At 34.3% G+C, this 26,256-nt stretch overlaps 1 protein-coding gene and 1 long non-coding RNA gene across 13 annotated transcripts in view; one reads left to right on the forward strand and one right to left on the reverse strand.

The window, feature by feature from the left end:
• LOC107218472 (spectrin beta chain, non-erythrocytic 1) overlaps window positions 1-26,256 on the reverse strand; it is an 80,142-nt gene that overhangs the window by 52,644 nt on the left and 1,242 nt on the right. For 3 of the 10 annotated variants that reach the window (XM_046745053.1, XM_046745052.1, XM_046745051.1), the window contains exons 3-4: window positions 2,237-2,487; window positions 1,686-1,868 (exon numbers count right to left, since the gene is read on the reverse strand). In XM_046745053.1, coding sequence (XP_046601009.1) covers window positions 1,686-1,868; window positions 2,237-2,356 — 303 coding nt within the window. In that variant the 5' untranslated portion in view covers window positions 2,357-2,487. Of the gene's footprint in view, window positions 1-1,685; window positions 1,869-2,236; window positions 2,488-6,749; window positions 7,246-26,256 lie in introns of those variants that run through there. The other 7 variants (XM_046745046.1, XM_046745044.1, XM_046745047.1 and 4 more) reach the window with 4 other exon arrangements.
• On the forward strand, window positions 14,722-25,398 carry LOC124295359. Of its 3 annotated transcripts, XR_006905282.1 has the most exons (6): window positions 14,722-15,100; window positions 15,576-15,658; window positions 15,758-15,808; window positions 19,181-19,333; window positions 21,782-21,940; window positions 24,780-25,398. It is a non-coding gene; the product is annotated as an uncharacterized LOC124295359 (long non-coding RNA). The 3 variants fall into 3 exon arrangements; XR_006905280.1 differs by having other exon boundaries at window positions 15,576-15,808; XR_006905281.1 differs by lacking the exon at window positions 21,782-21,940 and having other exon boundaries at window positions 15,576-15,808.

The following is a 26,256-nucleotide window of genomic DNA, read 5'->3' on the forward strand; positions in this document are numbered from 1 at the left end:
TAGCTCTCATCGAGACTTTCGAAAAATGTATTCTCGCAATTATGACACCTGAATTTAGAGCATTTCACGTAACACCATGTCGTCACATTATTTGGGCCTTATATTAATCTATCGATTGAAGTCACTGAAAAACATAGAGATTCGTCGCAGCATTAAATCACCAAAAATTCCACAAGTAAACATTTGCCACGCCACTATTTACATCGTTCGATACCGTATAGAATGTGACGATTTATTAAATTCTCATTGGTCAAACCGGAGAACATTTAATCGATAATTTTATCTTATCCATCTTTACTCAGAAAGGTACGATATAGATATAATATTAAACAATTTGTAGTATGAAGCAAGAACTATCAAGGCAGTTGAATGTTACACGTTAGTTCTGAACAGTTTTCATCCTGAAATATATTATTATTGGGCATTTTCAAAAAAAAACCGGGAATAAATGCACAGAGTTAGTAATCACGTTAAAAAAGCTCAAATCTCTAAATCAATTAACGAGTCATGCTATACCAAAAATGTGTGCCTGAATTAGCGTGTCTTCGTTTTATTCTTGTTAATTCTTGTTAATAGACTCGAAGCAATTCAAACTTTCAAGAAATTAGATAAATGTAAATTGTAAGAAAAAGTTGAATTACAATTGATTTAAGATAATTGGGTAACCAACGTAGAGAAAAATATGAGAACGGATATCATAGACACAATTTAATGTACGAGGTATGTTACGTGTAATATCAGTTTCCGAATGTATAATTTAATTTTAAATAGGAGCGGATATTGCGGAATGTCTGAGCATGAAATCATCCGTCGCGCACCAACGATCTATTTGTATAATACATTTATTATACATGCGAAAATAGAGGGTGATTCAAATTTAACTGCAGTCAAGGAATTAAGAAATTTGATATACGTGAATCTCGGTTTTACATTATAGAAAGATTACTGAAAGTAAAAATTTTCGAGGAAATTTCGACGAGAAAATGATAACAATAATTGTTATATTTTTCATTGTAAAATTTGTTTGGCAGATCGTTACTTTCTACGAAATGATTGAATCAGCTTACGTTGGCTAATAACAGCAGTCGCTCCTTTCTAAAAATGAAATTCATTTTCGAAAGTCGATGTGAAACAGTAATCACATTGCTTGTGCATACCCCTGTTGCAATCTTATTGTTGGTCAGTTTGTTTCAGAAGAAATTTTAGGAATCACATATTACATGCAGCGAACGATTCGAAGTCGATAAAAAAAAAAAAAAAAAAAAGAAATGATAACACGGACAAGATAATATTTCAAGGCGACAAACAAGATACAATTACTTGCAAAATTGCCGATAATGTTCGGCAAACAAGTCTCCTATCACTTCGGAAAATCAGGCTCAAATTATCGCGAGACCTTTTAAATTTGTTGTCGATAATATGACGGCAGCAGGTGTATTTTTTAATGTGCCTGAGATCGAAATAAAAACGAAAAACTGGTTTCTGTGTTTTAAACGTGATGAATTAATTTCGGTGGTTCGTTTTTTGTTTTCTTTCTTTTTTTTTTTCAAATTGTTTGCGAAACTTTTTGCGTCTGTAATACAGACGTAAATGATGTGAACAAATGTAATATATTAATATGTTCGGATAAAACTGAAAGAGAGAGAAGGAGAGAAAATAGCGATATAGGTGTAATGTTTTCGTACCTTCGTGTGAAGAAACGCCAGAGATTTGTTGACATTTTCGATTTTGTGAACCCGCATCCGGCCGTTGTTTGGTTTAGCTAGTCTCTCCCCTGAAATTATTTCAAGCAGCTTCAAAAGCTTCTTTCCGTCCGCCAGATCGGTGAATAAATCCTCGACTTCCATCCGCGCCTGCAGCGGAAACACCTTCGTAAATTCACACTCGTCTATTACACACTTGGGCTTGTAAACATGAGATTCACAAAATAATTTTCCTGCTAATACTGATAGAAAAAGACGATATTTACATAAAACTAACAATCGCGGTTGTATTTTACTGTTTTATTTTTTCTTTCTTTCTTGTATTTCTCACATTTATAAATAAAAATTTATCTCATCACGATGATCCCGTTTTATTTTCTTGCAAAAAAATATCCTGAAACTGAGATCACAATTTCAAAGAAATCGTACATAGATCCTTTTTTCCAACAGGCAGAATGACATTGAATTTTCTAAAATGAAGCACAAGGAACCCGAGAACGACACACCCCCGTCAGAAAATAATAAATACTCGCCTTGAGCAAAAAGGAGTTGATCCATTTTGTGAAAGTTTTTTTCTGAATGTGAAGTCTTTCTTCTTGCAGGGCCTTGATACGGCCCTGCTCAAATTTTAAAACATCCTCTCTCTGAGTCATTCTTCTCTGAATATTTGGACCACCCCTGTATCTGTCGACCCTCTGTGGGAGATGCCGCGATGGGAAGTCGTAATCGTAGCTCTGTTTATTTGGTACGACGCGGCTTCCCGCGCTGGTCTCATACTGCGCACCTGAAATCACATCGGAAACATACAATAATTCTTCTTTTTATCTCCGAATCCAGCCGCCCATCACCGCAACACGAGAATCACTCTGGGGTTAGGCCATATTTCATATTCTTTCGTCGTTCGATCATTTTTACCACGGTTTCAAAAAAATTTTTCAGGAGCATAAAGCGTACATAATACAATTCAGAAAATCCTCGGAACCAAACAATTAGGATACAGAGCGTCTAGAATCGGTAACTGAACCAAGTTCTGATGAATTTTAGAACAAAACTATTATTGAAATTCAAGTATGCGCGGGTCGGTAGGAATGGTGGAAAAGGAGAGGAATGATAGAATAGGATAGGAATACGGAACTGGAACGAAACGATGGAACGAGGTAGGAACGTGAAACAGGCGAGAAACGATGGAATGGATTAGGAATACGGAACTGGATGGAAACGATGGAACGGGGCAGGAATGGTGGAATAGGAGAGGAACGATGGAATAGGGTAGGAATAAGTTAAGAATGTGGAACAGGAGGGGAACGATGAAACAGATTGATAGAGAGTGAATAGTAAAGGGGCATTTTTGACGAAATTCAACTCGTTTAGTCTGAATTGCACTCATTCAGTCTCTGTCACGTAACTCGGTGGTTTAACATTGTTTTTACTGTTTTACTGTACGCCTAATGTTTTCTTTTTCATTTTTGTTTTTTATTTCTATTTAAAACTTTCCTAATGACCATAGATATTCGAAAATGCAAATCAAAAGCATTGAAATTTCTCTCACTTTCAATATAATGCATATTCTTATACACGAAAATGAATTACGCAGTCACCAATTTTATGTATATATGTTGCGTGTGTGTACATTGAAGTTTTATATCTGTACACAAGGTGACAGAGGTGACTCAGGCGAGCGGTATTTCCGATAAAGAAACGCTTATCATCATTTACGTGATTTCAGAAAATATATATAATTTATCGTAGAATTCCGAGAAGCCAGAATTTCGAACAGAACAATTATTCTCACTCAGCTGCAACAGCGGCTGACTAAGAGGAAATACCGTTCCTTTTCGTCTCTCGTCACGTTCGTCGTAGATTAAATTATTCGATAACGCACATATAATTGGACGAATTAATTACAAATTCAACTAACTTTTTTTTAAATCTATTCTCTTATTCTTAGTTCAAAACTACCGAAGAAATTGAAAAATTCTCTAACGATGTTGCCAAGTTGATTATTCTTTTCACCCAAATTGGCATGCAATATAATATAATTGCCTGTTTTTTTCTCGCGTAGATGCGATAATTGAATTATGTAACTTGTGATAATTGAAACTAATTATCGTCGAAGCTGTACGATCTAATTTCACTGCATCGCTAACGCGATTTGTTCTTCATACAATCATGAAGAAAAAATTCATTTAGGTTAAAAATACAAAGAACTGAATGTGAAATTACAAATATTTTTAGTACAAATTGCATCACTTTGAATGCTTCAAATTCACGGTCATTTTGTAAATCCGTGACGCAATTATTAGCTTCTAGCAGGTTTTACCACAGTATATCATGTATACATGCTCTTCAAGCTTGCGGGAATGTCATGCGACAAATTTATCTGTCGGCTCATTGTTACAGCAAATGTTTGTACACGGTATGTACATAATAACTACATACAGACATACGTATAATACATATTACGTGTATAGATAAGGAGTAGAAACAGCGCTGCAGAAGGTGGAATGATTGCACGGAATTTTGCAATAATGTGTACTGACTTATACAGTAATATTAATTAATTCCTTAACCTTACGACTAACTTGTTTTCGGTCCAAAACAAAAGGCGAGTTCCGTTCTATACGAATTTGATTTCGGTCCGAAACAAAATGCGAGCTCGATTCTATACGAATTTTGCATTCCGGCTAACTTGTTTTCGGTCCGAAGCAAAATGAGAGTTCCATTCTATCCGAATTTTGCTTGCTTTTTGGCTAACTTGTTTTCGGTGCAAAAAAAAAAAAAATGCATGCTCGATTCTATAAAAATTATGTAACAATGACTTCCAATCCTTCACGTCCGCTGCATTGTCAGTCATTGTCACACAATTCGTATAGAATCGAACTCGCATTTTGTTTTGAACCGAAAAGAAGTTAGCCGAAAGGCGAAGAAATTATTAAATATAACTGTACAATAGTTGTGTACGTGCGTTCGCTTGTTGTTTCTTGTTGATGCAAGCTATTTTCAAATTACGGATAAATAATTATGAGAATAAGTTTGACGTACAACGAGGTCTCCGAAAAACTGTGTCATGGCAAATTATTATACACGGCAATTTACCTTAAAAGAGAAATTCGATCAGTTTCGCTTGTTAGATGGAACTGAATACGATCCAGGCAAATTGAGCATGAAAAAAATCGCCTGAAGATGTTAAAGGTTTACAAGAATCGGAAATTTAAGTTAAAATAAAATGAACATCACGCAATAAATAAACCGAAGAACCTTAAAATCAAATGGAAAACATGTATGGATGGGGTGAATACTTGAACAAAGAAACGTCTCTTACACCCAACTAAATAAATATATATATATATATATATATATATATTTGATGATCCAATAAGTTTCAGTGAATAAAGTCATAATGAAAGACTTTAGGGGCTTCGCGGGGATTTCTCGATGGCGATAAAATATCTATTGATTTTGACAGGTATTTTGCGCTGAAGTGTAACGATTACAAGTATTCGAAGAAACACAAATCCAAGAAAAATGATTCAACCGATTCTCTTAGGAAGTTTCTACAAGTCATCGCTGATAATATCTAATTTCTCATCGTCCAAAAGACGAGTTATAAAATAGTCGGAAATTTTATGGTAAACAATCCAAATAAGCTGCATTAATACTGCACCCTAATTCTCTTTCTCTCTCTCTCTCTCATTCTCTCTCGATAAAGTAAAAATACGGCTAATAACAAGTGATGTAAATCAACAAGAAAACTTTGCAGACAAACAAATTCTGACAAGATTCATCGGTAATTGTGAGGATTGTAATTTTAAAACATTTTAACCAGTCGTCATTTTGTATAATAAAATGTTTTGAAAGTTTTTAACCTTATCTTTTCCCAATATTGTTTTATTTCAGTGTCTAATTTCATGCAAGTATAGATTTTTTTTTTTTTTGTTTTGCTCGAAATTAATACTTCGATGCACCAACATTTTACCCCATTCTTGATATATTTATGACAAAATTTTACATGACATTTATAACACAAATATTTGACACAACAAGTGGCATAAGAATATAAGAATTCAACGACCTACAACAACAATCCAGGCATTGCCTGTCATCCGAACGATGTAATGCGAATGAAGAACATCGTTAGGCTAATAAGAGGAACAATAAAACGGAAGTTTCTGTTGTTGTTAGCTTGCTTGGAATTAAACACACTGTAAAGTATTACATCCCATACAGGCAGCAAGAAAAAACTAGAAAATATAATAATGTTAGTATTATTACGAGTTACTCTTGCGTTGAGTATTTATAAAATTATATTCGTAAACTACGAGGATCCCTCTAAATGTTATGTAAAAATAGAAAACATCATAATTATAAACAAAACTAAGACGTCGATCTCTCATTTCAAAGAAAACTTATACTTTAACATTGTCGAGAAGTTCATTGAAACATTTATTATTATTTTTTCCTTTTCTTTTTCTTTCTCTCGTGTTGCAATCGTCAAATATTTAAATTCAACCATAATCTGTTTCAGTGACTTTGTTTCTGACAAGGCTGTGAATGTCACACATCTAAAATTAATCCCTAAATTTGACCATTCCTAAAAATTCGAATTTCACGTGCAGGGATTCAATCTACCGAATTAATTTCAAGGTATGATTATGGACTTTTTAACCGCTACCGTATATAACGCATGTAATTTATTCAAATCTATCATACATAGGTATGTAAATATATATATATATACATATATGTTGCCAGTTTTGCGTCGATTAGATAATGGGGGGGGGGAAAAATTCCGCCAGTCCTCCAGTCAAACTTTCTCATACATGTATATAACAAGCTTCGCTGGCATTCGGTTCTCGCATAAAATTCGAGAATGAAAGTAAAAAAGTGCGGTAAAAAATTAAATAAAAAAAGAATCGGAAATTTTAACTACCGACCGATCGATAGATCCTTTTCCAAACTTTGATTACAAATCAACAACGACATCGAACTGATATAATTATATTGATTGCGCAATTAACGTACAACGTATATTTCTGTAGATCTTACCGTAAGGGCCATTATCAGTGAATCTGTACGCCATTATATTTCCAAAAGTTTCAATTGCTGGTTCGATTGATTTTCTTCTTTAAACTCTGCTACTGTTTATTCGTTGTGAAATAAATACCCAATGAAATAGGCATTTTTTATCATCTTAAATTTCGTTATTATTTCTAAGTCATCGATGCATTTTCTATCCCAACGAATCTTCCACTATAAATAATACACAAGTACTTGTCACGTACGAAAAAAATTCAAATCTCTCGGTGACACGTCACGCACCTGCAGCGCGAGGGAACATATTTCACAAAAATTTTCATCATCTACGTACACTTTCCGCATACGAGCCGACGTATTGAAATAATTTTTCCTTGGCACGTGTTTTACGATTCTGTTCGGGCAACGATCGTTAATTAAAAATTTTTTACACACGGACCCAGACAGGGATTGGAACGGGATTAGATGTGCTCGATTTTAACACTCGCAACGGACGGCGGCACTCACCGAACTGATTCGACGTATGCTGCAATACATATGCGTATCAGCAAAGCTACGGATGGCGCATACATGTATCCGACTACCAACCATATGTGTTACAGGAGCGATATACGAACCCATATATCTATAGAAATTGATGTTTGTGTGATGTACAATTATGCGGGGAACTCTCTTATCGATAAAAGTGCTATAGGTGTATAAAATATAAGCCTTAGATCGTCAGCATCGCGATGAGTCAGGAATCAAAAATTAGTCCGAGTTCCCTCCTCCCTTGATTCAATTTTCATCAATGATTAAATATTCAACGCGTTTAAAAAAAAAAAAAGAAAAATACCACATTCTTACGCAAAAGATAGACTAATTTAGGTATCTTAGATGAATACATGTATTGTTGTTACAAAATTTTTGTTTTTAGATACCTTTCGAACCAATATATGTATAAAATGTATGACATTGATTGAACAGAAGATATAAAAAAGGTTGTAAGTCTTATTGTTATCGAATTGTTTTTTCTTGTTTTATTTTTTTTTTTTTATTAGAGAATATTGGCCTTGGCGAATACGGACTTGTTTTTAAAGAAATTTTGTTTCACGTCAAATAAATGGCGCTTGTAAACCTTTTGTTAATTAATTCTTCTCTTCGATTAATAAAAATTTGATAACAATTTGCACTTAACGTTATGAATGAATTTGTATAAGAATTACTTGAACTTTGTGTAAGATTTCATCAAACGTACAATTTCACATTGACAAACAAGTATACATTTAGGTATAACAAATTCTGTCTTAATCGTAATTTAAGGATAAGTCGATTAATACGATGATTAGATTAACGATATGTTGGAATTCCAAAGTTTTAATCTCTGCACTTCAACCTCTAATTATTTACCTTTTTTTTATATAATTAACGAAAACATATACGTACCATCAGTCAACTGTCATTAAGTTCGATTTAATTTTTAATGAATAATCTACCGTAATAGAAAGTAAATTTTAATGCGAATGTACGGTAATGAAAATCTATTCTGCCAAGAATTAGTTAATTTCTTGCAAACTGAAAAAAAAAAAAAAAAAAAAAAAAAAACAACATTTATTCAAAGAAAATACGGTGTTTTATTAAATTCGTTGCATTATTCAAAATATCACTCACCGCTGATCGTTTTCTTAATCTTTTACTAAAATCGTTTATGTATGACATCATTTTTCACGGTACAATTATACTGATTCATTGATAATCACATACGTCTCATCTCTTTGGTAGACCGGTATTGTATACCTATAAGTATTACATTTGCAATGATTATCACGTTAGAAATATTAATAATAATAATAATAATGATAAAACATGTCTCTACAATAAGTGTTTAATTAATTACGAATCATTCGAGCCGTGAGTATATTTTTACTGTTTACCGATTAACTGACAACTGTCTGTGTAAAGTAAACTTCAAGAATTTCGAATTCGAGTATAAAAGGATATCATTGTACCATTTTTAAACCGGAAATCAAACCGCGCCTGAACTTTTACCAGTATAAATAGGTAGACGATATAAAATTAAAAAATGGTTAGATAAAATATTTGACACCGTATTTCCAACGGCGTTACATATACATACATGAGACATATATATAGATATGTATATGTGTGTGTGTGTGTGTGTGTGTGTGTGTTTATACACATCGAACCGAACGATTAGATAACGAATGATAGTGCGTTAACGGTCAACTACACGAAAAAAAGATAATACAACGTGTTAGGTAAAACCCAGAGTTTTTAGCTATGTAATACATAATTGAAGCAGCCGAAAAACTTGCACCTGCTCCAAGTACGCTTTTAGGTATATACATATTATTATACCTCGACTTCATGCGTGTAGAAAATATAATCGTGTATGAGGCGTTCTAAAATACGTTTTACAAACACGTTACAACCACTGTATGTGAAAAGTGAATTTTATATAGAAGAATATTATACCGCAATGCTATGAAAATGAAGAAAAAAAAAAAAAGAAAAACAAGAGGTGAAAAATGAAATTTCAACAGAATTATTACGTGTTTTCGAAAAACTTTAGAAACATTTGAAAATTGATGTTTTTTTGAACAAATCGGCTGCAAAGTGCGATATTGAAGAAGAAAAAAATTGTGGAATAAAAACGATTTCATCTTAAAAGCTATGGTCTGAAAAAAAAAATATAAGTTTTGACGGTGTTACAAAGGCTGTGAAATTGTGGCGCGCTTTAAACATTCGTAATTGAAAATTGTTTCGGCAATCGAATTACATTTTTTTTTTTAAATTAGGTATAATATGAGAGACATCACTCATCGCCTGGAAAAAATGCAACCAAAGTAAAAATAGCGAAATCAAAATCTGTTCGAGTAATCGGCATGTAATGCCCCATATATTTAAACGTATTTAAACGGCTGAGGAGAAAAAGAAAAAAAAAATAGGGAAGAGACTAGCAAAAAATAATAAGATGAGATGAGGAAAAAAAACCAGAGAAAAGAAAGTTTACCGTTTTCGATTCGAGTATAATTAAATAACGTGTGCTGTTTTTTTTCTTTTTTTGCTTTTTTCTTTCATTGTCTTGTTGCTTTTTGCAAATTTCGCCACGCGTGCAGCTCCATGCCTTAAACCGTACGTTAGGCTGCAAGATCTATGTAATATATACATATATATATATATATATATATATGTATATATTAAGTAAACGCGTAATGAGTATACAATGTAATTAATACATAGCTGTATTTACATACATTTTGTGCAAATATCTACCTGTACATTCATACGTAGTTTGCCTCGAACGACGCAGAATAGCGCAGAGATTGAATTTCCATTGTTATTTGCAGCCCGGAAGTAAGCGGAATACATAACACATATATATATAATGTACATGTATATATAGATGTGTAACGGAAATACGGTATGCTGCAGCGTCGAGAGTGCGATAATATATATATATTGTACGTATAGGTATGAATGTTGTATTACACATAGTATATATGGGGAATTCCATGAGAACTCCACCAACACCAGACCCTTATCATTTCCGATTTCGTTTAAAAATATTTTCTGCAATTGTCCGATCTCTGAAACGTTAGTCTGAATTTTTTCAGATTTTCCATCCAACCGATCAATTTTATTTTAGAAATATTCGAAGCGATTTTGAAAAGCACCTTTTTTTTTAAGTTCTAAAGAAATTTTAAGAAACTGTATTTTTTGTTTGAAACATTTCAAGACCGGGACCATGATGGGCCAATTTTTTTGCCATTTCTTTTTTTGGCTAGCTGAAACATTGTTCGAACCGTTTGAAACTTCATGAAAGATTTTCGAAACCTTTATTTTTTACTCGTTAGAACATTTCTAGACTGGTTCCGATACGGAGATATTTTTGTTTATTTTTTATTTTTTCGCACATTCAACTTTTTTTTCTTTTTTTTTCTATCAATTTCATAATGAGACCGGTTTAGAAAGGTTCCAAGTGAAAATTAGAAGTTTTTCGGGAATTTTCGAACCGTTTAAACAATGCTTTAGTGGATCAAAAAAATTAGAATTCCTGCAAAAAGTAGAAAAAAAAAATCAGCTCATCGGTTTCGAAACATTTGAGAAAGAAAATACAGGTTTTGAGAATTCATTGAGAATTCTAATGAGGAAAGGTCCTTTTCAAAATCACTCTCAATATTTATAAATAATTAACCAGTCGAATAAAAAATCTGACAAATTCAGATTACTGTTTCAGAGTTTGGAAAATGGCGGAAAATTTTTTAAACAAAATCAAAAATATTGAATAAGGACAAAAAAAAGTATATTATAGGTATTAATACGTCACGTTGCAGGAATAGCAAAAAGCGTGAGTAATTGAAAAAAACGAGAAAAAAAAATATATATATATACATAAATTGAAAATAAAAAATTGTCAAAGGTAGGAAAATTACGGACGAAAATTGGAATTACTCAAATCATAATATGACTTGCCAGGCTTTTACCGCAATGTAGCAATTATTTCTACTTCGTTTTTTACCCTTTTTTTTTTCTTCGCCAACTTTTTACCGGCATACAAATTTACGATCTGACTTATGAGGATGGATCGTGTATTTTTTAAACGCAATTTGTCCATCGGCTATAAATGACTAGGAAGGAGTTGAATTTTCAAAATATGATTATACTGTGTGTCGTTTTGTTTTTTTTCCCCATATGTTTCTTATTAGCAGGAAATTTAAAAGTCTTAAAATTTTTTTTAGCAAAGTCCGTCTTTTCTTCAATATATATTTGTGTATATATCATGTATACCTACAACCTATTAAACGTTTAATGACGTGTTACACGTGTTATTATACCTATAGAGGTTAAAACGTTCTAATGATCATACGATATGAAAACGCGCACGAAATTTGTTCAAACAACGTTCGCACTGTTATTAGTGTGATGACATTTCTATATTAAGCGAAACGTGTTGCGATGACATCCACGTACTTACGTTATATTACACGCCAGTTATACATATGTATGAGGCGTTCCATGCCAATTTAACTGACCTTAAACTCTGGTATCTTCTATCCGAATTCAGTTTTTGTGTATGTAATAATTATCCGTAAGTTACGCTATTCTTTTGACAACTGTTCGTACTTGTTGACGATTTTTTTTCAACATTGTAAAATCGCCGACTCTGGACATTTTGAAAAAGAATCTTAAAAATTCACTCTCTTACTTGTGTCGATAAATATTAATAAATTGTATGTGAGGGTAAGATTTTTTAAATACAAACGTATTTTTAAGAATAAAAAATTCCACTCCATCGGTTCTCATTTGTCCTAAAGTCTATTTTTTGTTCAAACATATTATAATAGCAAAAATTAAATTTTTATACAGCGTCCATTCGCGTGAAACTGACCTGACCAAAATCGTTCAATGCATAAAATATTTTATATTGTATAATGTACAATTGATGCAGTTTCATGTTAGTTTCGAAGTTACAATAATCCGAAAAATTTAGAGTCCCCTGAAATATCGTAATAAAAAAATATTAAAGAATTTTTATTCCATCAAAGGCAAGAGCTTTGAAAACTATTGGTTTAGAAAAATCAATGTTCCATACGTAAGATACAAAAAAAATTTTTTTTAATCAGAAACTTATTCGTTTTAGAACCACTATTATTGCCTGAAGATGTTTAATGAAAATAAAAATGGCGAGATCATAGTGTGATCGCATTCGCACGGAATGCACTATATTTCCCGTGAGCGCTTATAAACCTCTGAAACGAAGACCTGCAGCTCATTGCACATCACAGTTTACGCATCATGAGTGCATCGCAGCAGCGAGACGACGAGTGAAACCTTCGAGGGTGAAACCTTGGTAAAATTTCCATCGCCTTCCGCCCTTCCTTTACTTTTTTTCATTTCCTTCCTGTAAACAGCACCGGAACATGCATTCATTCATCCCGAATATCCCGCAGGACCACGTTCACGTGCGTCCCACGTTTACTTTCGCGGAAACACGTGGCCAATGCAGGGAAACCTTATACTTCATATATTTGTGACTCGGACGTAAACCGTGCCTGCAACGCCGGATGTGTGAAAGGAAATGAGACAGAACACCGCCTGGTCTCTACGAACGAAGAAGCTTGAAAAACTGAAGTTCCTCTTAAATCTCCAAACCATGCAGACCAGACTACAGGAGTCCCATCTCTGTTGGAAAGCTTACGAAAAATTCGTCTTAAAAAATTCGTCGTTCAGTAGTTTTAGATTTTTTTCAAAGCAACGCTGTCGTCTTAAGGTTCCCAAGTGAAGTTGGTAAAAATTGACTATATATAGATCGCATCCCACGTTAAATTAGCAGCCCATGTACCTCACCCCTTAGGTTCTGATGATTTTCAGTACTATGTTCTTACGGACCCAAAAGATCGGTAATTGATCTAAATAGATCGAAGAAACGCATTATTTTCATGATTCCGTGATCTATTTAAGTGGGGGAATAGAAAAGAAAACAGTAATAAAAGTTCAATTCCGACATGGCAAAACAAAAAACTTACGAAAAAATAGTAAGTATTGAGATCCCATTATCGTGTGGTGCTTATTTTTTTAGATTTTTAAAAATGGCGTTTACGAAATTGGTTTCTCAATATCTTTCAAATTTAACCGGTGGCTAAGAAAATCTGTAAAAACTTCAGAGACCGTTTTGGGTCGGTATAAACATCATACTAAAAAATTATTAAAATCGAAGAGGGTGATGTACATGGGCAGCTAATTTGACATGGAATGCCCCGTTATTAACTGAAATTGTCTACTCTCCCCACCACTCGTTGCATCATCTTAGCGATATCAGCGCCGCTCAGCGTCAGCTAAAGCAAGCCTTATTGTACGGATTTTTGATACCGGATTAAAGGTACGACGTCAAGATAGGATTTTATAAAAAGCTGATTGTGCTTCAGGACTTTATACAAGACTTATACTGTGGGATTTGAAAAGTTTTCGAATATATCATGACGATCCTCTACAATTGCAAGTATCACCATGAAATTCAGCAATCAATCGTGTTCGGCACAGTTTTTTTTCTCTTGGCCGAGTAAATCGTTTCAAACTTTGAGAAATGAAAAGGTTTATAATCGCGCTTGTATGCATTTAAAAAGTGATTTTATATGGAACTCGGTTATGAAGTGGGGGTGACGTCCCATAACCTCAAACAAAATGAAAGTTAGCCGCGGATGTATTTAATTTTTTTTTTGTTAATTTTCAGAATTTTTCACACAATGACAATACGAGAAAATTTTCAAGCACCACCATTTACCAAAGTTTGAAACAATTTCATTTCTTAGGTGAAAAACAAAAAATGGAGAATAGATTCTTACTCGATCGGTATTCCGAAATGCGTTGAAGCGAGATTTCGGATCACGCTGAACGGAGTGATAAAATAGATTTACCTTCTGGCATTCAAGAAGCTATAACTAATAAAATGAAGCCCGCTATAGAAAGCGATCAAAACTTAAAAAAACTACCTTGCTCTGTCGGTAAAATAGTAAAAAAAAGCAACTGATTGTAGATCTTAATCAAACTGCATAGTAAGCATCGTCCGACACACTTATATTCATACTGTTAAAAGTTTAAAGGTTATTGCTATTCGTTCAAGAATAATCCGAAAATTTGAAATTCATGCGTCGCCTGAAGAAACATGCATTAATTGTAGTCAGAGATTTGCTGACCTCATGAACAATACCCAGCAATTTCCCTGACTATAATATAACCATAGAAAAAAGTAACAATTCTGAAATAAGCATCGCAGTAATTTATTATGTAGTATGATATCCTGCATGCCTCGCAGGGTTAGTTAGTTACACGGTATACCGACTGAGTGTAAAGAGAGACAAAAACAAAAAACACAAGACTTTTTATGCCTCGCTATCGATACAGCAAGCGTAACGTGTTTACTGCAGGTAATACCTAGCTACGGCTAAAGGAATTGGGTCAACAATTTTTCGGAGAACATATATAGTAGTCAGAGATATCCGAGTTCATTGAAAGTTGAATAACCGACATTAAACGGCCCCAGAAGCGGGCGGCGGCCGCCTTGTAATTCCCCTTTAAAGTGAAATGCAGTTTACAGTGATTACGAAGGAAAAAGAGAAAGAGAGAGAGAGAGAGGGAGAGAGAAGCGCGCGGCAGCAATTAAATAGTACGTCTCTGATGTTGCTACTTATTATTAAACTCGCGAGCGAGTGAGCGAGTCAACCAGTTGACTTTAAACCACACGATAAATTAGTCTTACAGTGAATTACGCCCAAATATATAACACGTGCGAAACCCAGAACTGGAATGTCTCATGATATGATCAAGGCCAAAACAATTTTACGCTCTCCTCGTCGCAACACGTGAGCCAACGTTTATATCTGTTTTATGAAACTTAATTCGTGAATAACTGACGAATTGCAATTAATTTTATGTTATATCGCAATACGCGGATGTATTTGTTTATTCCATCTTCTAACGATTTCTTTCTTTTTTTTTTTTGTATATCTAGAAATCACAGCGTTCTCCTAAGTTATCTTTAACGGGATTGACGCATTTGATACAGAAATTCGTGACTTCAATTTGATACATTACAATTGTTGGAAAGTTTCCTCATGACGTCAGAGCATGATTTTCGGCGCCATTTTGTCACCACATGACCTAAGTTTTTAATTTTAACAGCGGAAAATCGTAATTCTTGAGGTTTCAAATTACTCATGGCACATAAATTAATGAAACATAATCAATAATGTACCTGTTCTACTAACCACACGCGAAAAACACGGTCAACGATCAGCTGTCAAGCCTGGTTACGTTGGTTTGATTTTTTTCCACCAGATGCCGCATTAAAAAGTGACAATCCCAATGGTGCAGGCAACAGATCTTTTCACAAAAGAGATTTCATCGGAAAAACTGTGAAGGTAATTTATACTTCTTTGGAGATACTTTTCATTCCGTTATGGCAATTATTGTAATATCTTTGTTCACTCTGCCGAGTGAATTGATTGGCGTGACTTTAGATGACTTCACGATCTGAAAGAGGTTAAAGTATGACTCGACGTGATTTGAAGGTAATTACAATGGCTGAACGTTAATACAAGTTAATCTTTCACATTAGTGTAATTTTATTCCACTCCTCTCCTACGTGACTTCACGCACGAAATCACGTGACTTGAGATCATGTTGAAGTTAGCAACGTTACCGTAACGATTTGTGCTGAGGAAAAACCGTTATTTCGCGATTTTGGATCTGTTTGAAATTCAGTAAATCGCAATAAAACAAAACATACTTATACTTTGTCACCTTAGTTCCTTAAAAATTGTTACGTAAACGTAAGAAAATAGTATTCTTTTCCAATCTTTCGTTATGATAATATTGCTAACTTCAACCTCGTGACTTGAGGTAATCCTCTTCACGCATATGAATCGTTAGTGTGAATCTAAACGACTTCACGTAACTTCTTATCGTGAATTTACGTATGACTCTTGAGGAAAGATTATTTTCACTTTTTCATGTGTGATGCCTCTCTTTTATATATAAGATGCTGGATGACTGTAGGTAATACAAGTATTACAAATTGCGATACACACGATCGAATATCTACGAATAATAAATGATCGATGGGCGTTCGCGTATATTCAAACATGTATGAAACACTAATCTCAGCAGGTATAAATTAAGTAACGGATGGGACTGACTGGCTCAAGGACGACGAGGATTAAGCGAGTGTCGAAATTTTGCCTCAATTCATTTTACGGCCTTATAGTCGTCGGCCGATAAGATATGTTGCGGTACATACCATGTCTCTTATACACTAAATATACATGCATACGTACACTTGGGAACAATGAATCTAAGACGGCTGATTTTTTAAACTAGACAGTCATGTTGGCAACACAGAGAAATCTACAGTGCCATAGTCGGCCGAGCGCATAACAAACTTAATCTCAATAAACATAACCTAACCCATGACCGTCGAATCTAACCTTAGAATACGTGTCAATCTAAAAAGTCATCATCCCCGCGGAATTTTAAGGTTAGATTCGACGGTCATGGGTTATGTTATGTTTATTGAGATTGAGTTAGTTTCACGTTTGGCCGACTATGGCGCTGCAGGTTTCTCTGCGTTGCCAACAGACTATCTAGTGTAAAAAATTAGACGTCTCAGATTCATTGTCCCCAAGTGTACATCTTATACGTGCACGTATTATATGCCGCAGTGAAACATGGAACTTAATGAGGCTGAAGTTAGTAACGTTAACGTAATGGAATATTGGGGGAAAAAATAACTATTTTGCAAGTTTACAGTGACTTTGAAGTAATCATGTCTTCAAAATATGAATAACTTTTGCCTTGTTATGATTTACTGCGTACGTCAGACATCCCTGCAATTGTGAAATAACGATTTTTCCGAAAAGTAAGCCATTACGTCGTTACTGACTTCAGTCACGTGGAATTTAGATTTCCCTGAATTATCCTGCAGCCTTACCAGAATCACAATTCAACATTTTTCTTCCATGAAGGTTTAAACTTATATACATTTCATAAGATGAACACAAATCTGACAAAATTATACTGTGACATGTTGTTGCGAAAGAAATTTGAATCTTTTTAATTTTCGTACATCTCACTGGGGTCTCAGATGTTCGAAAATGTTTCTAAAATATTTTATAAACCAACTTTGTCGATGCGTTATAAAAGGATATTTTTTTAAGTTTGACGAGACAAGTATGTCTCGAAAAAATAGGCGTGACATAAATCCGAGGATTAATTGTTCTATACTAGCAATTGTTGCCGAGTGTAAATGGCTGTGACCAATCCTAACAATATTACACACACTGTATACCCAACACTTTCTATTTTCTTCTCACGCTTTCGAATTATGTTATCAAAAAGATGAACGTACACAGTTGCCTTCTTCAGCAAATCAACTCAAGAAAGTAAAAAAATATTTCTCACCACTTATCGAGTTATATCAACACGTTTAAGAGGAGTACAGGAAAGGGTGTCACGCATGAAATGGAGGGGTAGAACATATGTACAAATATCGATATACAGATACACATTTCTACGTTCATTGACATGTGTGGAATTTATAGGTGGATGGGTGTAAAATGTGTGTCCATTAGGTAAATGGAAGAAAAGTATAAATAGATAGGAATTACGTATGTATCTGCTGACGATGTCCGAAAAGGTAAACCCTGCAGTTACGTATAGTCACAAGAATTTAAATCGGATTTTAGGATGATGATTTATTTCTTAGTTCAATGTGTATGATTACTGTTTGAGATATTTTTTTTTGTTTTGTTTTGTTTTGTTTTGTACCTGAGTTCAATTAAAATTAGATATGCTGAATACCGGGCGACGACTCGGTTCTCAACATACGATACAGATACGATGATACCCGACAACGACCGAATTGACTGAAAACTTACAACTGCAGTAGTACTAACTAGCTGGCAAGATGAAGTTATAAGATGTGCGATATCATGAAAAGTTATACAGACGTAACTTTTTATATTTTCTTAAATCGACGGTTCAAATTTACGTGCCTTTCAAAAGTTTTATAATTTGTACATTTTTGTACCGAACCTAAATTCGTAAATGCTGCACGGAAAATTCGAAAAATAATGCAACTGGACTACGAAAGAAAAAAACACAGTTCATCACTCTAATTTTATTTCTATGCAGGTATACATGGATGTTAAGGTGTTAGTTTTATTTTTTTTTTAACAGGTTTAAAAATTCCATTTAGGAATAAAAATACGCCTGTTAAAATTTGAACTCCTAATATCAACATTACAATGTTACGCATCGCATTTTTCTAATTTCCATAAGAATAACATCCGAAAAATGGTTTTGGCTCCTTCTGATTTTTGTAATTAGTTAACGATGCGTCGTAAAGGAAATTCACAGATATATTTTTGTAGGTAATCGAACGCTCTATAAAAAAAGGTCTATGATCATTTTTCGATAAATTCGCTCGTTCAAAAGTTGTTCAAAAAGTTATAAGAAAGAGTAGATTCATCATAACGGACATTTTTGTAGAGCGTTCAATTCCCTACAAAAACATGTCTGTGAATACGACGCATGATTAGCTAGTTATAAAAATCAGAAGAAGCAAAAACCATTTTTCCCCATGTTTTTCTTATGGAAAATAGGAAAAGTACGATGCGCAACCCTTTATACCCGACTGGAACTTTTGAACCTGTTTCGAAGAAGAAATTTTTTTTTTTTTCTCAACACACTAGTAATCATACATATGCACTTGTACATGTGTGCGTATTACGTACATGTGCATTCCAGCTATATCGCCAGTAGGCATGAGCAGGTATAATAATAATGCATGGGTTAGTTTCTCGGCATTTGGATAATATTATAAGCTTCGTATTCTCGGCACGCGATCGGATAATTACGTCATCAGATAGCCCTTTATATTGCAGTTACGTGAGTACGGCTAAATGCGTATGCTGTTTGTGTTATATGGCTGCTTCTTGTACGTCCTTCGGGAAAAAAGGAAAGACACAAAAGAGATGACGACGAAAAAAAAAAAAAAACAACAGCAGAACCGCCGACAGATATGGAGGTAAATACAGGTATGTATGTATGTACAATTACGTGTTCTACTAATCAGGTACGTGTATTCCTAACCTATAACCAACACTCTACATGTCTATATATAACCAAAGTCAACGCATAATGAAAAAGACAAGAAAAGAAAACGCAAACAGAAAATTCCTTTATACGCTTACGCTATAACCTTCAATTAGAACAGAAGTTATACATAACATTACGTTCTTGCCCATGTGATCGTTCTACAATTGTTCAATATGTAGTTACAATCGTACAACATTAATTCGTAAGACGTTGATATATTTTCTTTTGTTTTCTTTGTTAAACACAACATTTATGATACAGGGTGGCCACTAAATCCCTATCACGAAATTCCCTGACTTTTCCAGGCTTTCCAGACAAAAATTTTATAATTTCGCCTAACCAATTCGGATAAATTGGCTGTAGCAAATTGATAAACATATGGGTGTTTTCCATATAATTTTTAAAAGTACGTATACGTCCCATATAGCCGATGCGCACAATTCGTTTGTCAGGTAATATTTAGGAATATTCAAAGTTTGACGAGAACCTTCCGCCGATGGTAAAAAAATTTGTATTCGATCTAATTTATCTGAAACTTAAACAAATTTTGGGACGTATTTGTATGAAAAAAAAATATAGTAAACGATTCCCTGACTTTCCACGAAAACTCCTGACATTTTCCTAACTATTCCATAATTTCAGAATTCTATGACATTTCCAGGTTTTTTCATAATTCTCTGACCAGTTGCCACCCTGTCATAGTTACAAGTTTACTTAGTTTTATTTTAAATTAATTGTAAGCGGGAATTTTCGAGACCGTTGTTTTTTTTTTGTAATCGAATGCAAAATAGTTAGGCCAAGGTCCGACGGACAAGTTAGACCAAAATATGTACGAGGCGTCCTCTCTGAATAACCAAACTTCTATGGCCGACGCCAACCGGCGTCAGTTCGTAATTGTGAAGCAATGTAAAAGCCTGTTATTATTCACTAATAAATGTTATTTGTTGTAACATAAACTCTCGTGAGATTTTATTTGGGCCAGACGGGCGAGTAACCTCTTACAATTAAATATACCTCAATTTCGAATCTGAATTATGAAATCCAAAATGGCGGATCAAAATTACCGTACACGAATACCTTATAATATTTCAAATATTTTTTCGGGACGATTTCAATTTCGAGGTATGTACATACATGCAAAATTAAAGAGCCATTCAAAGTATGCTGTGCTGTAGTTCCGTTTAACGAAATCTAATAGAAAAGTTTGAATATCAACATTTCAAGTGGAAAAGCAAACAAATCGAGTAACTTTCAACCAACGACATATATCTATATTAGACTGCCAAATATCGTATTACATATCAAGTAGATACTTTATAATTATAGTAACTTTGTTCTCGATCGTAATGAATTTTTACTGTATTATCTGCACCACAACAATATCGATATAATTCAAAATAAGTACCCAAATTTCTTCAAGTAAAATTCTCTTCTATTTTCTTCAGTCTAATTTTTTGACTCTGAGACAAACAATTGAACGCAAAATCTGGACAGAAGAATTATGATTAAAATAAAAAAATTGCTTTTAAATTTCAGTGTATTACGGGTTGCCTGCCCGCAAGTCGCTTATGATGGTAAAAAAAAATATATATACAAAATATAATAATGCACAGATCTTGACAAATAAACATACGACAATTCTGACTTCAAACAGCAAAACTATTATACGGATACTTGAGAAGTGTTACTTAGTCGGCACTTGCGGTTCTATGGTATATTCGCTGCAGGCTGAACACATTGAGAGATGAGATCTGCTCATACCTTACACCACTATAATTTATATTATAAATTACATTGATCCACCTTCCAGAGATAAGATATCGCCTCGTAAGTATATACCCGAGTGTATATACAAGTTCCATACATATGCCATTAGAGCTTATACGTTATGTAAGTGGAACGAACAGGTTTCTAGGGCTTCGCGACGCTGCGCGGTAAATTTTTTGCCTCTTCTATCATCATCACTTTGATAAAAGTAGAGCACCTCATGAAATTTGCACAGGCATACGATACTTTCGTCGTGGAAATATCAGTAGTATAAGGATGAACAGATGGAAATACTTTACATTTATCTTCGGTACATTATAATTAATATTTCACTAATTACTCGTTACTATATATTTCTTATTTTATTTAGGAAACATTATTATTAAGCACTACGGTTTTGTTATAGATCGAAATATTTTCACATGGTGCATGATACGTATGTACATAATAACAATTAACGATCACGTCGCGAACGTACAGTCATGTACTGTTCTTCTTTTCTCGAATAATACATGATATGTTATGCACGATGAGGTCTGTCGAAATAATATATAAGCGTGTTAAAGATCCGAACGGAATTGTTAAAGACCGAAACAATTTTATATTCGTCGTTCTTGCAGCAATAGCAGCAGCCGCAGCAGCAGAGACTTGTATTGTGGAATTATAATGTATCACAATACCTATAAGAAATTCGGGAGTTTCAATGTAAACAACTCGTCTTCGACTCAACACCGCGGCGACATCGAAAATACGCATACACGTAACGTGTATACATGTGTGTATGTACATATTATACGCTATGTAAATATTGTAAATTTTGAAGAAAAAAAAAGAGCCATTCTTTATCTCAACGCGAAATATGTTACGAACGGTATCTCGGTACTCAAGTTTACTGGGAAAAACAAATCATTTTCGCGTTTCGAAAGAAACAAGTTTCATAAGTCAGGATTTTGGAGGTATTTTACGCAGGGTATCCTTGAAATTTGAATTAAAATAACTGAAAATCAAGAGTTGACAATAATTCAACGTTTCTATCTGACCAGGTATGCGTTTTTTAAGCATAACGAATGTAACGGCGTAGAAAACTAATAACTCATGACGTTTGTAGATAGATACTAGACATACCACTTTCTTCATCCAGAGAATCAAGCAGTATGTGAGTTCGTTCGCTGGATGTTATTTTTTTTTTTTTAATTACAATTTTTTTTTCCATCTTGTTATATTGGATTATCTGTAGCTACATCAATTTGACGAATCAAATTTTCTCTAGACTATTTATTACGCGTATAGGTATGTTTTAGTCAGTTTAATTACTTAATGGGTATAAAAACGAGTTATAACACAACGTTCCTATTAAAATTCCGTTCAACTCATCTCAACTTAACTCGTATCGTAATCCCGCCGCTAAAGGAGCAACAGCGGGAGATTTGAAGAAAACACACGAAAGCAAGCCACGCGTGTAGATGAATAAAAAATTACATAATGAATGTGAATCACGCGAGAAATACGGAGAAGAAGAGAAAACTTGAGGGGGGGGGAAAAAAAAATGATAACAGAACGTAATTATAGGCACTCCAGTTGAGTTTTGGTGGAATTATATACAAAATTGGAATAAAAATTTGTTTGACAGTTAATATTGCTCGATCGAATTTTACTATAATTTCAAAAACTTGGGTTATGGTAGGAAGAGAGAATTAATCGATTAAAAACATCTCCAGTGATATTATTTGCCCCACAGACGGTGAACACGAGTAAAACATCAGCCCTATCATTTGATGGTAATAAATCCGTGAGTGAAGTTCTTATTTCGGAAGATATCAAAATTCAAGGAAAGCTCTTACAATTAGAACTTTCTAAATGATTAAACCCTGGTGTTTTGATTTCGATTCGAATATTTTTGATTTCATTATACTTGCTGACTAGATGTATATGAGGTATTCCATGCCAACTGAAAGGACATTTACCCTGACCCCCGCTAATTTGCTTCATTATTTTTTATATGATTTTACAACCTAAAAAAAGCACTCACCATTTTTTTCAGATTTTTCGTCCCAACCATTCTTTTTTAAAAAATGTTACAAACCCTTTTATGGTCCTAAAAAAAACGCCATTTTTTATTTTTTTACAAAAATTCACATAATTTTTGGGTCCCAAAACAAAAATTTGAGCCATAGTTCAGAGTGGAGACTTGATTTTTTGTATTTTTTAAATATTTTTTTAGTGGAATAATTTTTCTTATTTTGTATTTGTTACCGAACATCCGTTGTGCCATACTTACACAAACCTGTTTTTATCCTGCACTCGAGCAATAACTATTTGTAAAAATTCTCTAGAAATCTTTACAGCGGAGGAAATAAGCCCAAAGTCAAGCAGTGTTGGATAAAAAAATAGTCAGAGTTAAATCATTTTCAACGTTTTAGTAACAAAATCTTTCTTCAAATTGTTAACAGCTTGATTTGTGATATTATAATTAACTTAGATTTATATCTATAACATATTAGGGACGTGATTTATTCACATTTACCATCGTTGGCATATTTTAAGATTGGAGATTTTTTCAACAATTATTCCGTCTTCTTAACTTTTGCGACGTAATTCCAACTATTTATATAGGTGTACAGATCAATTTTCGAAAATCCTAGACACTTCCTGGAACGAAAAACACATTGAGCCAGCTACGATTTTTGTTAGCAAAGTTGGGTTCACAAGTCGGTATAATAGCCCAGTCAACATAGGTCTGAATAAAAAATATTCGGGATATGGGTAAATTTTTGTGCACAGGGGTTTTCGACCCACAGAAACTCAATTCTGAACTCATTTTGAGTTGCATGGCCAGTGTTTCAAGAAAACAGCAAAATTTTACCATTTTTTCATTTTCCTCAAAAACTGCTATCGATAGGTGAAAAAGATTTGACCAAATTAAGAAACAATATATTATTTCACCAAAATTCCCCAGATGCCGTCGATAAGTAGCATTTCTTTTTTCCAAATCGGTTAATCCGATTTCGTTCCCGACATATGAGGACATAATTCGTTGTTGAATTTTCCGCTCTACGCGACGGTCAAGTTATTTTCCATCTATCGATAGCAGTTTTTGAAGAAAACGTAAAAAACGTCGAATTCTGCCGTTTCTTCCAAACGCCGGCTATGCAGCACAAGAATGACTTGAAATTTGACCCCCTGAGGGTTGGAAACTCCTACACACAAAAATGCAGCTATATCCCGAATGCTTCGATTGCTTAGGCACCGAAGGGGGGGGGGGGGGGGGGGGAGAGGTGGAGTTCGACTGAGTCTTGTCTCAAAGGAGATACGCGTACCGATGCGTACTACGAAGAGGTAAGAAGAGGGAGAGATATTTAGCCGTCTCAGCTTCTTCGCTTCTGCTCGCTCTGTACTCCGATTCGACTGAACTCGGCCCGCAGTTTTGATAACAAAATATGAATAGCATTGCTGTAATTTGGAGAGGTGTATGTATCTGTAAGATTACTGATAGAAAAAAAATTTAAACCGGTTTTTAACAGGTATCTGGAAAACGTTCGGACAGATTTTGTTTAAACCCTGCAGCCGATTTGAAAATTAGATAGAAATTTTACATAAATGCATTTTTTTTTTTTGCAGGTGCTATCAGAACCTCAATTGTTAAGCAACTGAAATTTTGAGATTCTTCGACAAAACGCCTTAGCAGTAACCTTTCGTGGCTACAGATAGGCGATAAAATATCTCGTTGGCACATTTGAAGAGGTGATTTGGAAAATGTTATAATATATATTTAAAAAGTGTCTGTATTGTGAAAATTATTCTGCAATTTTTTCTTAATTGTTCCTTGAATATCAAATCGCACAAATGTCATCATTCAAGACCCCCACCGCTGCGGTTTGCAGGGACGAATTCAGACGAACCATATATATAGTATATATATAGGAAAAGTCTTACGGAGTATTTTCTCACGCTAATAACGAACTGATCTCGAGATTTGTAGCAATAAATCGTAACTCTACAAAATAATAGAGGTCCCTGACAACGGTGCAAGTACAACACGGTGCTAGCTGAACAGAAAATGAGATTTTCAAATCTACAGCAGGTATTATTACGCATATCATTATACTCAGGTATGTATAAAGGTATGACTGATATTCTCTCATCGTCAACAGTCATAATAACTAACAATGAGTTATTATATATAGAACGGATTGTCATTCGGATTGTGGTAGCGGTCACCACGCCGAAACTCTCACCCCGCCCCCCCCCCTTTCGCTACGGCAACCGGCGGCGCATCCTCAAGGTCTAAAATGGGAATGCCAACTACATATTTACAAACATCCGCATGTCAATCGGACGGAGAATAATATACCGAGAGATTATGTTGAAAAGGGATGATCTGTACATTACGTTGGCCATACTTGGCTGCCCCGAGTCGCGCTTACACTGCTACCAACATGGAAATTGCTAACAATAAATTCCTAAGGTTCCGGTCGTAATAGAAAATAAAGTATAATATGTTGGAAATTAATATGGGGATCAAATGTTAGATCCGAAAGAATAAGAAGATGAACGTTAACACCGATATTTGTGGAATGACACTGAGAATGTGAAATTCAGCATTTTCGTTGGTAGAAGAATCGTTATGAAAGTAGCGAATCGGCAACGTTGGCACACAACATGATCACACGTGAGAATTTGTGGGAAGTGGACGAATTGATTCTATTCTTGATATAAATCTCTTCTTGATTGTTACGAAACAAGGAATTCTATTGATTAGCTAAGAAAACCGTACGTACAAGATCTTTAAAAATCAGGTTGAAGTTCGTCACGTGATAGCAATGTAGTATGAAAAACAATCGAGCTGAAGGTATGCTGTAGTCTGTCTTTACCGATCCTGTTAATTTATTACTTATTTTAGCGGCAATCAGAACCATGTGTCGTTGAAGCGAAAAATTCGCATATAGCGCAATTCTAAACATAAATATGCAAAAACAGTTTTTGTTCTACGCAACAATAATAAGTCTACCAGAAACTGTATTCTTCGAAAATGCAATTTATGCTAATGACTTGCAGGCATAACACGCTTTGCAAACAGTTTGCTATATCATTTTTC

The sequence above is a fragment of the Neodiprion lecontei genome, chromosome 7 (assembly GCF_021901455.1).
Source record: "Neodiprion lecontei isolate iyNeoLeco1 chromosome 7, iyNeoLeco1.1, whole genome shotgun sequence".
NCBI classification, from domain to species: Eukaryota; Metazoa; Arthropoda; class Insecta; order Hymenoptera; family Diprionidae; genus Neodiprion; species Neodiprion lecontei.